Source organism: Apteryx rowi, unplaced genomic scaffold, assembly GCF_003343035.1.
Source record: "Apteryx rowi isolate R43461 unplaced genomic scaffold, aptRow1 scaffold_446, whole genome shotgun sequence".
NCBI lineage: Eukaryota > Metazoa > Chordata > Aves > Apterygiformes > Apterygidae > Apteryx > Apteryx rowi.
In genome coordinates, this window is record NW_020450701.1 from 663,673 (window position 1) to 675,705 (window position 12,033).

Consider the following 12,033-nt stretch of genomic DNA (forward strand, 5'->3'; position numbering starts at 1 on the left):
CTAAAAGGAATTATATTCAAGAGGTTGGCACATCAATCCCTTCCATCACACAGTGGCAGGAGCTGGGAATATCATCAGCGACATCAGTAGAGACATCAATACAAAACTGAGGGAAATCCTGGTATACCACCCTCTCTCAAAAGGAATTCCTAAAACCTGTTGATGTGTAATCACCATGCCACTAACTCATCATTTCTGCAAAGTGATGGTCACTTTCGACCTTTGAAAGCCCTTATAGGCATTAGCTGCAATGATCAGAAAAAGAGGGAGAGAAATTGCATTCACTCTGATCTTAAATGAACTGCTCAGCATATACCTTAAGAGATAATAGATCTATCTACATATGTATCAAAGTAAAGGTTATCCATATCCTTTAAATATATTATGGAAGTAATTGTATAATTAGGAATTATATTGTTCTACATCAGTAACTTTTCTTGAGCAAACTAAGGGTTTATAGTCTTGTCTTGCAAAGTGTTTTACACTCTAAAACCAGTACTATAAAGTGCTTAACCCTGTAATTAGATTAAAACAATATTTTTATACAAATCACTAGGACATTTAATACGTTAAACAAACACTTACCTGCTTTGCTGAATTCTGAGTAGTGTGTTAAGTACCTACCAGGATCAAGCTCTGTTTCTTCAATCTTACATACATATATTTAATTTCACAACTCCTGTTTATGTGTCTGTGCTCCAAATGAGACTTGATAGTCTTTATTTACTTTTAAATGATTGTGTACTATGTATGCTTATAACATCCCAAGGCTTTTCAGTTCCTCAGATCTGAATACAATCTAAACAACTGTGGTGCAATAAGAGTTGATCTGATGTCTGGCCTGTTTTCATGACCATCTTACTGTCAGAGGGTTGAGCACTGGGAAGAGAAGCCTGTCTTGCAGAAAAGGGCTGGTCACTTTATGCTTACTTAATGCTTCCTGCCTTCAGAAATTTCTTGTAACTTAGCCAAACTTCACCCAGTCACGCTGAGATTTTACACTGAGGTGTTTGCCTCAGTTTTTCAAGTTCCAAAATAGATTTAGAAATTTAGCTTCTCTGCCAATAGTGTGCCAAAAATATAAGTAAAATAAATCTGACATTAACTTCTTTGGAAAAACTCCAGGTTTTCATCAAGGGGAGTAACATTTGGCAGCTGGAGACCTTTTTACCAGCGGTCTGACAGTTGAGGCCCTGAGGGCACCACCAGGCTGGGAGGTGCAGAGGGAGAGGGAAGAAACACTCTGGAATTAACAAAATACTGTCCAGCTTCCTTCTAACGCACGCTGTTCACATGGGGCACCAAGTATCACAGAAGCCTGTGGAAAACCAATGTACTGTAATCTAGTATTTGTACAACAACGCATTTTCAGGTTACTGCAGAGAGCATTTGCTCCAGCACTTCTTACCTTCGCATGCTCTGCTTTGCACCTAAGTAAAGTTCTTCAAGTGTTGTATTTATAACACATATAAAATGGCCTTCTGTCATGTCATTAAAGGTGATTACTATGAGCAGGAACAGCAGCAGACATGTAAATACAACTGACGGGGCATAGTAATCAGGGACATTTTTACATAGGCACAGGAAAACAATTACAGAAATCACCAACTCATTTTTAAATGTAAACAAAGCTGAAATGGTGTTGAACCCACATAGCTCCGGCTACTTGGCCTGCATAATTAATTTCCTTATATTTGTTTTCATATTTTTAGAAAGACAGATTTAGAAAGAGATCATTGTCATAGCAAAAATGAAATACTGATAACAGTGCATATAATATACAATATATTTTACAACATTCTCTTCTCACTGAGAAATAAATATAAATAGTCTCACATAGGGCTTTATTCAGGAAATGTTTAAGAAATCAAATAACTCATCAGCTGATTATCCATATGCTTCAGCAGCTCACTGATAAGGCTTTAATGACAAGATCACCCCCCTTGTCTATTATAAATACAGCATATTGATAAATATCATATGATAAATATATACTTCAGAACTGTCTTGAATGCTTTTAAAGAACACTACAAATGAGATGTGATCCTTCACGTGTAGTTGTTCTACATGACTTATATAGGGTCACTAGAAATGGAAAGTTATAAAAAAACCCCAGCACATTCTTTTATAGTTCATGACTAATGCTTGCTTCCTCGTTTACAGCAGGCTTGTAAACAAACCCAGCTCCTGTTAAATATAGAGAGAGGCAAAGCAGACTGTAGAACTAGTAACAATAATTACAACCCTGCTCTTAACAGATGTGATTTCGTATACATTGAAAACACTAACTTTGACTCCAAAGGAGGACATTTAATTAAAACTGCCTGCCTGCGGGAGATTTTCCATTCTTCCATTAAAAATGGTCATTTTCTTGAGAAAGTCTAGCTCTCAGCCACTCTAATTGCTAAGTGGAACATATTTTCAAACACACTTGGTGTGGTAGACACAGACCTGCCTTGGAGGCGAAATCTCTGGAGTGATGCACAGAAAATAAAACACAAGCTTACGTGTACTGGATGTTGGCCTGCTGGAGGGAGGGCAGCAGAATTTGGGATGTGTTGTGTGGTACTCGCAGGTCGGTGACCGTACCTTCGGCGATGTACGAGGTGCTGCTGGGCTGCCACAGGTCCACCTGTAGTGCAGGAACCAACCTGTAATTCATATGTATTCAGTGGGGAAATCCAGGAGACTGGCATGCTTGAAGTTATGTAGGCATACACTCTAGGCATGGTATAAACAATAAAAACTAGGCTGATCCAACTGATCATCTACGGGAACAGAGCTGGCTTTGAGGAACGATTGCATCCAGGTTACTATAATTCTCATGGGAGATCCACCAATGGGAAGAAACAATGGTCCCAGGAATACATCTCCTCAAACGGCTCAAAAGAAAGACTATCTCCAACTTCATGTGCCTCCTCAGGATACTACACATTCCCTATATTTTAGCTCCTGTGGAGTCCACAAGTCTTTTTTATTTCACAAGGCATTTTCTATTTTCAGAATGGCAATAAAAGAAAAGAACACTGAAGAGAGGTAGAAAGCATAGCATAGACCTGTGTTGTTTGCAAAGCGTACCCAAAGTTTTGTGCTAAAGAAATGCATCAGAGGTCTGTAACAGAAGGTGACTGATACTTTAAAGGAAGCTGTGATCTAACCAATAATTTTATATGAAATGACAAAACAACAGGGTTAACATAAGGAAATAATTACAATCTTGTAAACAACACGCTATTTGCTGAATAATAGCACAATTATTAAGTGCTATCTATACCTGAGTATACTTAAAGGATGCTTCTTTACTTTCTTTGGTTGCCAAATCGGACATACACTTGGAAATGTTAGCCCAGAACATGAACTTTTAAAAAGGTGAGAAAGTCTGCAAACAGGGATTTGAAACTCAGGATATTCTGCACCTGTAGCAGAATAGCCTGTTACTGTTCCGATGTGCCAAAACCAAATGCACAAACTCTTAAGTAGAAGTGCGAATGGCTCCTACTCAGCCACTGTGAATCCAGGGGAGGGAACAGAACTTAAGAAACCTCTTCTCAGAGTTGCTGGGTGGTCATGGGAGTCTATGGAAAGCAATGTCAGCAAAAACCTCTGTATCAATACGGCAAATATGCGTGTCAAGATTCACACAAGCCTTAGAAATGAGTAAGTCTGTGGGCTGAATATAAAGGGGGAAATTTAGTAGGGACTAGTATGTTCTTGCATTTATTAAAGAGAATTTCAAAGTAATTAATCCTTGATAAATATCCCTCAAAGTTTGCTGTAATCGGCTGTACTAGACTGCATTGACAGAAGTCATAGATATGGCTAAGTGTCCCATATTTACTTGCTTTCCAGGTTTCAGGGAAGGTTTCTATAATCTAAATTTTAGAAACTCCTTTAAAAGCTTCTTTTTCTGTACCATACAAACTACTTCAAAATATCTAAAGCATTTCATCTGATCTTGCTATGAACCTTGATTAAGAAAAGAGGCTGCAATTATGCAACAGAAGGTTTTGTTCCAACTGTTTCTCAAATGGTTCTGAGTAACAAAATTCTGATTACTAAGAAGGTCTCTGATGCTGAACCTGCTGCTGCTTCTTCAAGCAGTAGTGACTTCAGTGCAGTTAATCCAGCTAAATGTCTGCTACCTTGGAATGAGAAAAGTGAAACACAGGGATAGTCTCTTCCATTCCTGCCAAAAGCACTCTCTGCTTCACGCTGCTACAATATGGTCTATGAATCGGTGTGATAGTGGTGGGCGGGCGCAGCGTCTTTTGAAGTCTAACACCAGGACTGGCAAAGTTCAGAAGACTTGTGAAGCTGACAGCAGCTGTGGCAGATGGTCAGTGGAAACTGAACTCATGAATGAAATGGTGTTAAATGCAGCTTATAAATAAAGATTATCTTGCTATGCTAACACCTTATGTTTGTTAGTTTATCTTCCTAATTGTTTAATTAAAGTCATCCAGTGAAGCCCCACCCTTATTCAACATGGTTGATCTCACACATGGTTAATTGGAAATATGCATTTGATTTATAAGATTTATCCCTAAAAATACACTCCACAGAGAGTAGATTCATTGCTCTTAGAGCAACAACATTCCAAACAACTCAGCCTGAACCATCTTTGCAACAATAACAACAAATTGCTATATATAAGCTAAGAGCAAATGAAGAGTATCCTGGCCAATTGCAACATTTAGACATACAAAACTGGAAATAAGAGTTACAAAAAGGAAAAAAAATAAAATCTATTATTGAGATATACTTGAAACTTGTCTTTGTTCTTGAGAGATACTCAGTATTCCTTTTAGGGATTTTTTCCATTGTTGTGCAGGCTATAAGCTAACCAATATGCACACTGTTGGTTACTACACCACAGAGTTTTTTTCCTTTTTAAGTTATTCTAATTGTTCCTAACATTACTGGCTGCAAGGGAATATCAAACCAATCTTTCTTTATTTTATGAGTTCAGTGGTCTATTGCATACTGGTATCCCGTGTTGGTGAAAATGCAATATAACACTACTGGCATTGTCCTGGAAGTGAGACCAAAAAAATTCCCATTTTAGAATGCAAATCACTCCAATACAGTTTCCTATTTGGGAAATTTGGTCTCAGCTGACTCCTGCTTCTTTCTTTGCAATGTAAGCAAAGGATTCAATGCTTATCCAAGAGATGCTACCTGTGCTGTTCAAAGCATCTTTTGAAATGCTGACTTGATTTTGCTTTATAAAGCATATAATAAGAAACACATTTCTCCAGCAGACATCTTATTTACATCACAGCTTTTAGCTTGTTTTTGGTATGACACAGAGACAGTGCATGAAATCAGCCAAAGAGAAGATGGATTTCAGAGTAGGCATGTTTGGACTTAGCAAAATGAACCATCCTTTACTCACTGTCAGTTTTAGGAGGGCTCATTGTTGCATCTCCCATAGATACTAAGGGCTCCACTGGAATCAGCACTTTTCTTTCTGCATCATTTGTCTGGCAAGCATCCCTAGGATCTCCATGCTGTGCTCCACTGGCTAGCAAGTGGTAGTGATACTAATTGTTCTCCTACTCTCATTTGTGATGGGGCGGTGTTGTCCCTACACATTACGTATGCAGTTATGTAGTATTAGGAACAGTATATATTTCAGTACCAAAAGACATTTATTTGCTGTGTGAGTGGCTGGATTTTCTAGGTGGTGGGAAGATTCCCCAGCTACCAAAAGAATCAGATACAGAAAGCTTACAGAACCCCCTGAACACACAGCCACAATTTTGTACCTCAAAATTTGTCTCATATCGTGAGCCTAGAGGAAAAGAGATATGCTTTAGAGTACGTCTGCACATCTAAATATTCTTGTCTCCTTTGACTGTGCCTTACTGAACCATTTCCTTTACAAGGTAAAATAGGTGTGCAAAAAGCTGAATGAATCTTCCTGTCTGCCATGCACCAGGTTGCCTTTAGAGGGCGTTGGGATGTTTTAAGCCTCTGGGCAATAAGACAGGATTTTTCAGCAGGCTCAAACTTGGGACCTAGAGACCAATTAGTTGGCACCTGCTGCTGCACTCAGATGTGAGTCCAGGTACCTGTTCTTGGGGTCAGTTGCGACTCCAGAGATGCACAGCAAATGTTCTTTCCCATAACCTCACTCAAGGCATAAGCATCCTGACTCACTTTCCATGAAAAGAGATGGTAAGTAAAAGCATACAGAGCGCTACCTTTTCACAGAGGATTCAAACACATTATTGCATCACTTAACAAAGAAAGTATAAAAGATTATTAATCATTACTATATAGAAAGTAGTCTAACACCACATTCTGAATTACTGAATGCTTTATTTGCTTCAGTCTTTACTGCTAAGGCCAGCCCTCAGGAATTCCAGACCCTGGAAAACAGGCAGAAAGTCTGGAGAAAGGAAGACTTTCCTTTGGTCGAGGAGGACTGGGTTAGAGATCATTTAGGCAAACCTGACACCCACAAATCCATGGGCCCTGATGGGATGCACCCACGAGTACTGAGGGAGCTGGCAGATGTTATTGCTAGGTCACTCTCCATCATCTTTGAAAGGTCATGGAGAACAGGAGAGGTGCCTGAAGACTGGAAGAAAGCCAATGTCACCCCAGTCTTCAAAAAGGGCAAGAAGGAGGACCCAGGGAACTACAAGCCAGTCAGCCTCACCTCCATCCTGGGAAAGGTGATGGAACAGCTCATCCTGGAGGCCATCTCCAAGAATGTGGAGGACAAGAAAGTGATCAGGAGTAGTCAGCATGGCTTCACCAAGGGGAAATCATGCTTAACCAATCTGATAGCCTTCTATGATGGAATGACTGGCTGGGTAGATGAGGGGAGAGCAGTGGATGATGTCTACCTTGACTTCAGCAAGGCTTTTGACACTGTCTCCCATAACATCCTCATAGACAAGCTCAGGAAGTGTGGGTTAGATGACTGGACAGTGAGGTGGATTGAGAACTGGCTGAATGGCAGAGCTCAGAGGGTTGTGCTCAGTGGCGCAGAGTCTAGTTGGAGGCCTGTAGCTAGCGGTGTCCCTCAGGGGTCAGTAGTGGGTCCAGCCCTGTTCAACTTATTCATCAATGACCTGGATGAAGGCACAGAGTGCACCCTCAGCAAGTTTGCTGATGATACAAAACTGGGAGGAGTGGCTGATACCCCAGAAGGCTGTGCTGCCATTCAGAGAGACTTGGACAGGCTGGAGAGGTGGGCAGAGAGGAACCTCATGAAGTTCAACAAAGGCAAGTGCAGGGTCCTGCACCTGGGGAGGAATAACCCCAGGCACCAGTACAGGTTGGGGGTTGACCTGCTGGAAAGCAGCTCTGCCGAGAAGGACCTGGGAGTGCTGGTGGACACCAAGTTAACCATGAGGCAGCAATGTGACCTTGTGGCCAAGAAGGCCAATGGTATCCTGGGGTGCATCAGGAAGAGTGTTGCCAGCAGGTCGAGGGAGGTGATGCTCCCCCTCTACTCAGCCCTGCTGAGGCCACATCTGGAGTACTGCGTCCAGTTCTGGGCTCCCCAGTACAAGAGGGATGTGGCACTACTGGAGCAAGTCCAGTGAAGGGCTACAAAGATGATTAGGGGACTGGAGCATCTCTCTTATGAGGAAAGACTGAGAGAGCTGGGCCTGTTTAGCCTGGAGAAGAGAAGGCTGACAGGAGATATTATTAATGCGTACAAGTATCTGAAGGGAGGGTGTCAAGAAGAAGGAGCCAGACTCTTTTCACTGATGCCCAGCGACAGGACGAGAGGCAACGGGCACAAACTGAAACACAGACGCTTCCATCTGAACATGAGAAAAAACTTCTTCACTGTGAGGGTGACAGAGCCCTGGAACAGGTTGCCCAGAGAGGTTGTGGAGTCTCCTTCTCTGGAGATATTCAAAACCTGCCTGGAGGTGATCCTGTGCAATGTGCTCTAGGTGACCGTGCTTAAGCAGGGGGGTTGAACTAGATGATCTCCAGAGGTCCCTTCCAACCTCAACCATTCTGTGATTCTGTTCTTTTTTAAACCTCACTGGTCCCAGAAAAGTCCTTGGGGTTCTACCTGTGCTTAGGAAAGCCAATAATCTTTGGATTACCTTATAGGTGGTTCCTCTTTAACCTGAGGTGTTGAAGACAGCTGAAGATTATAAATATATCAGCTCTTACTTGGATAGCTTCCAAATTGTAGCAAATCTGTCCTAAATAGTCTTGTCTCTAGCTTTTTAGTCAGTATGGTGAAAAGTCAAAACGAGGTAAAGGGACAAACATTAAAAAAAGATTTGAGCGCTGAGTTAGGAGAATTCAGAATTTCTTCCAAAATTAAAAATAGTGCAGATAATTTTCCAATGAGACAAACCTTTTCTTTTGTGTAATCCTACATATCACAAACAGCATACACAAAGCTCTGTTGTCCTGCCAAAACAGAAATAAGAGCAGGCAGTTTTTCCCTTCATTAGTTCCAGGTTTTCCTGTAGTTAGTCCTGTGCTTGTGGAAAGAGAGCCCAAGAAGGAAGAAGTCTCCTTGTGCTTCCTCAGGACACACTCACCACCATGCACATTTGTGATTAAAGCCATTTGCTTTGGTAATAGCCTCCAGTTGTTCCTCATTACCCTTTCATAAAGGGGTGTTTAATTGCCCCTTCTATTTAGACTGAAAGGAAGATGCTTAGCACTCATCAGGTGTGAGATTAGTACAGATCAAAAAGCTGATTGATGCTTCTCATTGAAACTAACTATGATATCTCTGCCATAATTTACATCTTGTATCTGAAGATGTTTATATGATTTATCTATGTTATACTACATACAGATAGTAATTTTGTTATGCTTTTATTACCTAGCAATTGCTGTTTTTATATTTATTGAGTTGCACCCAGCAACACATACGTGAAACCAGGCCTTGTCTTAACATCACTACAAACATGAAATCTAGTTCTGTATTTGAGAAATGTTGTTCACTGTGAAGTTCAGAATATAGTTACTGTTATGATGCCATCAGTTGAAACAGCCTGGCATTTAGAGTCAGTAAGGCAAGCAGTAATGCTCCTTTTTCATGCGCTCCATCAGGATGTCATGTGCTCTGTCGGATGGGTGGGTTTTGCATTTACACATATATATACTCACATATAGGCACATAAACACTCTCAACAGTGCTGAAACTCATTAGGTATGCTTTCAGTTAGAAATTTGGTAATAGACGACAGAGAATAGGAGAAGCAGAAACTATTCTACTCTCACTAATATTGTCAGAGGTCTGATTATCAGAGGCTTCCTCACATAACATAAAAGAAATACAGACATATACGTGTATATACATAAACACCCCTCACATGCACAAACATAGTGCACAACAGGATGATATTTCAGGCTTCTCTTGGTACATTTGCAAAGAATGAATAGTGGGGCAATACATATGTTTAGTTCTAAGATGGGAACCTCAACAGATAATTACTTCTCTGCTTTCTTATACAGCAAAAAAACTAATGGTAAGTCTTTTATTATATTTTAACTTGTATACATATAGCAGCAGCTATCAAAGTGAATGGACAAAGACCTATCATTACCTCTCAGAGAAACAACAATGTACTGCTTTCTTTGAAAATATTATATATGTTAGGTGGCTGGTAACAGCAATTTCTTTAGTCCATCTGAGAACCTGTCTCAAGCACATGTAGAACATCACACTACTTTAAATCTATATATGCAACTACTTTCTGTTTTCAGCAAGGCTTTGGATGGAGAAGATAAACTAAAAAGCCTGAATGTGAAAGTCATGGAGTATAGGGCAGAAAAAAGGGCAGCATTAGTGCTGTTGACTCTGACACTGGTGGATAATTAATTATTGCTCTGCTGTAGTTCACCTCAAAGCCATAGAACTACTTCTTTGTAATGGGTTCACAGCGGCAAACATTTTCAAGATCAGGGTTTATATTGATTTCCTCAGCACCTGCTCCTGCCAATTAAGGAACTTAATGGACAGTCCTAACTGCAAATCTTATCCTTACGTGCAGAGAAAAGGTTCAGACACCAGTACGTGTGGGTTTTCCTGGGCTTTCTAGAAGGACTTGCAAGGTAGTCCTAGCTGCTAGAGCAAAGTAATTTAAGTTTCTGATTTAGCACCCTAGACATTTAATTGGCTCTACCCTTTCAGTATTTATTTGCTTTGAAATAAGGCTGGTAAGAATAACTGTGCCAGTAAAAGGGGACTGATTCGCTGGCTTGCAGCAGCCACAACATGGGCTGTAAGAGAATGTGAACAATGCGCAGCTTGAGGTGTCGAGTCCTGCTCATCTCTGTGGAACTGTAACAAAGTGATCTTTGTCATGATCTTGCCACTCTACCTACAGTGGGGTAGTTTTACACAGGGCTCTACACTGCAGAAAAGAACTCTTAGGCTATTCCTCAGGAGAGTCGCTGACTGAAAACTCAAGACACAATTATATGGTAATTGAATATCCATTCTTGCATGTACAGATGCCACTGAGCTAAGTGTATTTGAAAGATGTGAAAGTCTTTAACAGACCCATAAAAAAAACAACCAAAACCCAATTTTGTTTCTTATTAAACTATTTATGGCTTGGTTCATTTTGTAGTTGTTGCTGCACTGGAATAGTAACCCATGGGCCTGATTCTGCTTCCACAGAAACAATGTGAGCTGTGCTGAGCACTTCATTAAGCTCAGACTCAGGCTCCCTTCCCATTTAAAGAGGGAGCAGATTGCTCCCATTTCTGAAAGTCCATTCTTTCTGCATCTTATGAGAACAATACACCCACTATACTTGGGCTCTCTTGTTTCACCTTGCGTTTTCCTACCTAAGTTTTCCTGGAACAACTTGTTCTTTCTGAGCCCAGCAAATGGTTTTATAGACGCTTATTTTGACATATTGATGTGTAACCTCTGCTGTCACCTGATGTTTCTTCTGCACCTGAAACTTTCTGTGCATATCTAACTTGACCTGTTGTATAAGTTAGAGTAAAATCTGGACTAATGAATAAAGCATCTGTCCATATAGATATGAGATGTTTACTGTATGTGCTAAGTAAAATGCACACAGCCCTGGCTACTGAGCTCTTTCCCTCTGCAAAGTAGGAATAGCTTCCTACTGCATTTTCAGATGGTCTTTTGTTCTCTGAAGCCTTTTGCAGCATTTGCCTTTGGAGCTGTAAACTGCCAGATTTATAGCCAACTGATCCTTTTTCCCTAAAAGGTACTTTCTGACTCCCTGAACTGCAATGACAGGATCAATTCAGAGATGACAATGGATAAACAGCTGCTGTAGAGGCTAGAAAACAAACCAAAGGGGATGCAGTGGTGGCTTCAAGGCCCGCTAGGCTGGCCTCTCTCAAAGTTACACAAGTGCCTGGCTTGGCCCAGGAATTTCTTTAGTAAAAGCTACTGCAGGCTGAGTGGTCTAACTCTATTATGCCAGGAATGTTCACAGAGCAGTAGCTTCCCTGCTGCCTATACAAACAGCCCTGAGTCAAGTTCAACATATGTGATAAAAATGCTTGTAGACCACTGATGGAATAGAATTTATGAGTCAAGGCTCAAATGAAGTAACACTTCACAAATAATGCTTACAAAAATAAATTCCAAAGCAGATAAACAGATGATGAAAACGGGTCTGAGGAATCCAAACAAATCTCGGTTTCTTTCCACAGTATTTTGGAATGTGACATTTGTTTCTGTCAGTCAAGTCAAAAGAATTAAAACCATGAAAGGGCTCATAAATCAGTAACAGACTCCTTAAACTGTCTCCTAAACACAAAAGAGCAAGATGCAATAGACAATCATTTGAGAGGGACATGAGACAGAGGGACAATGGATGGACAAGAGGAGACCCTGGGGGACAGGCAGTATGTAGTTCTGCAATATTCAGATCACTGGTACTCTTATAAATATTATTTCTCTTTTGATTATTGATCACTGTCACAATTTGCAAATGACCAGTGTGAAAACAGTGAACCTGAAGACGGTATCTGTGGTTTTAAACACTCAGTTGGAAACAAAGATTTGTATCATATCCATAAAAAGAGATAATATTTGGT

General features: G+C 40.5%; 1 protein-coding gene across 1 annotated transcript in view; it reads right to left on the reverse strand.

Annotated features, from left to right (window-relative positions):
* CPA6 (carboxypeptidase A6) overlaps window positions 1-12,033 on the reverse strand; it is an 85,079-nt gene that overhangs the window by 25,627 nt on the left and 47,419 nt on the right. Inside the window, exon 5 of the mRNA XM_026077009.1 lies at window positions 2,508-2,632. Coding sequence (XP_025932794.1) covers window positions 2,508-2,632 — 125 coding nt within the window. The remainder of the gene's footprint in view (window positions 1-2,507; window positions 2,633-12,033) is intronic.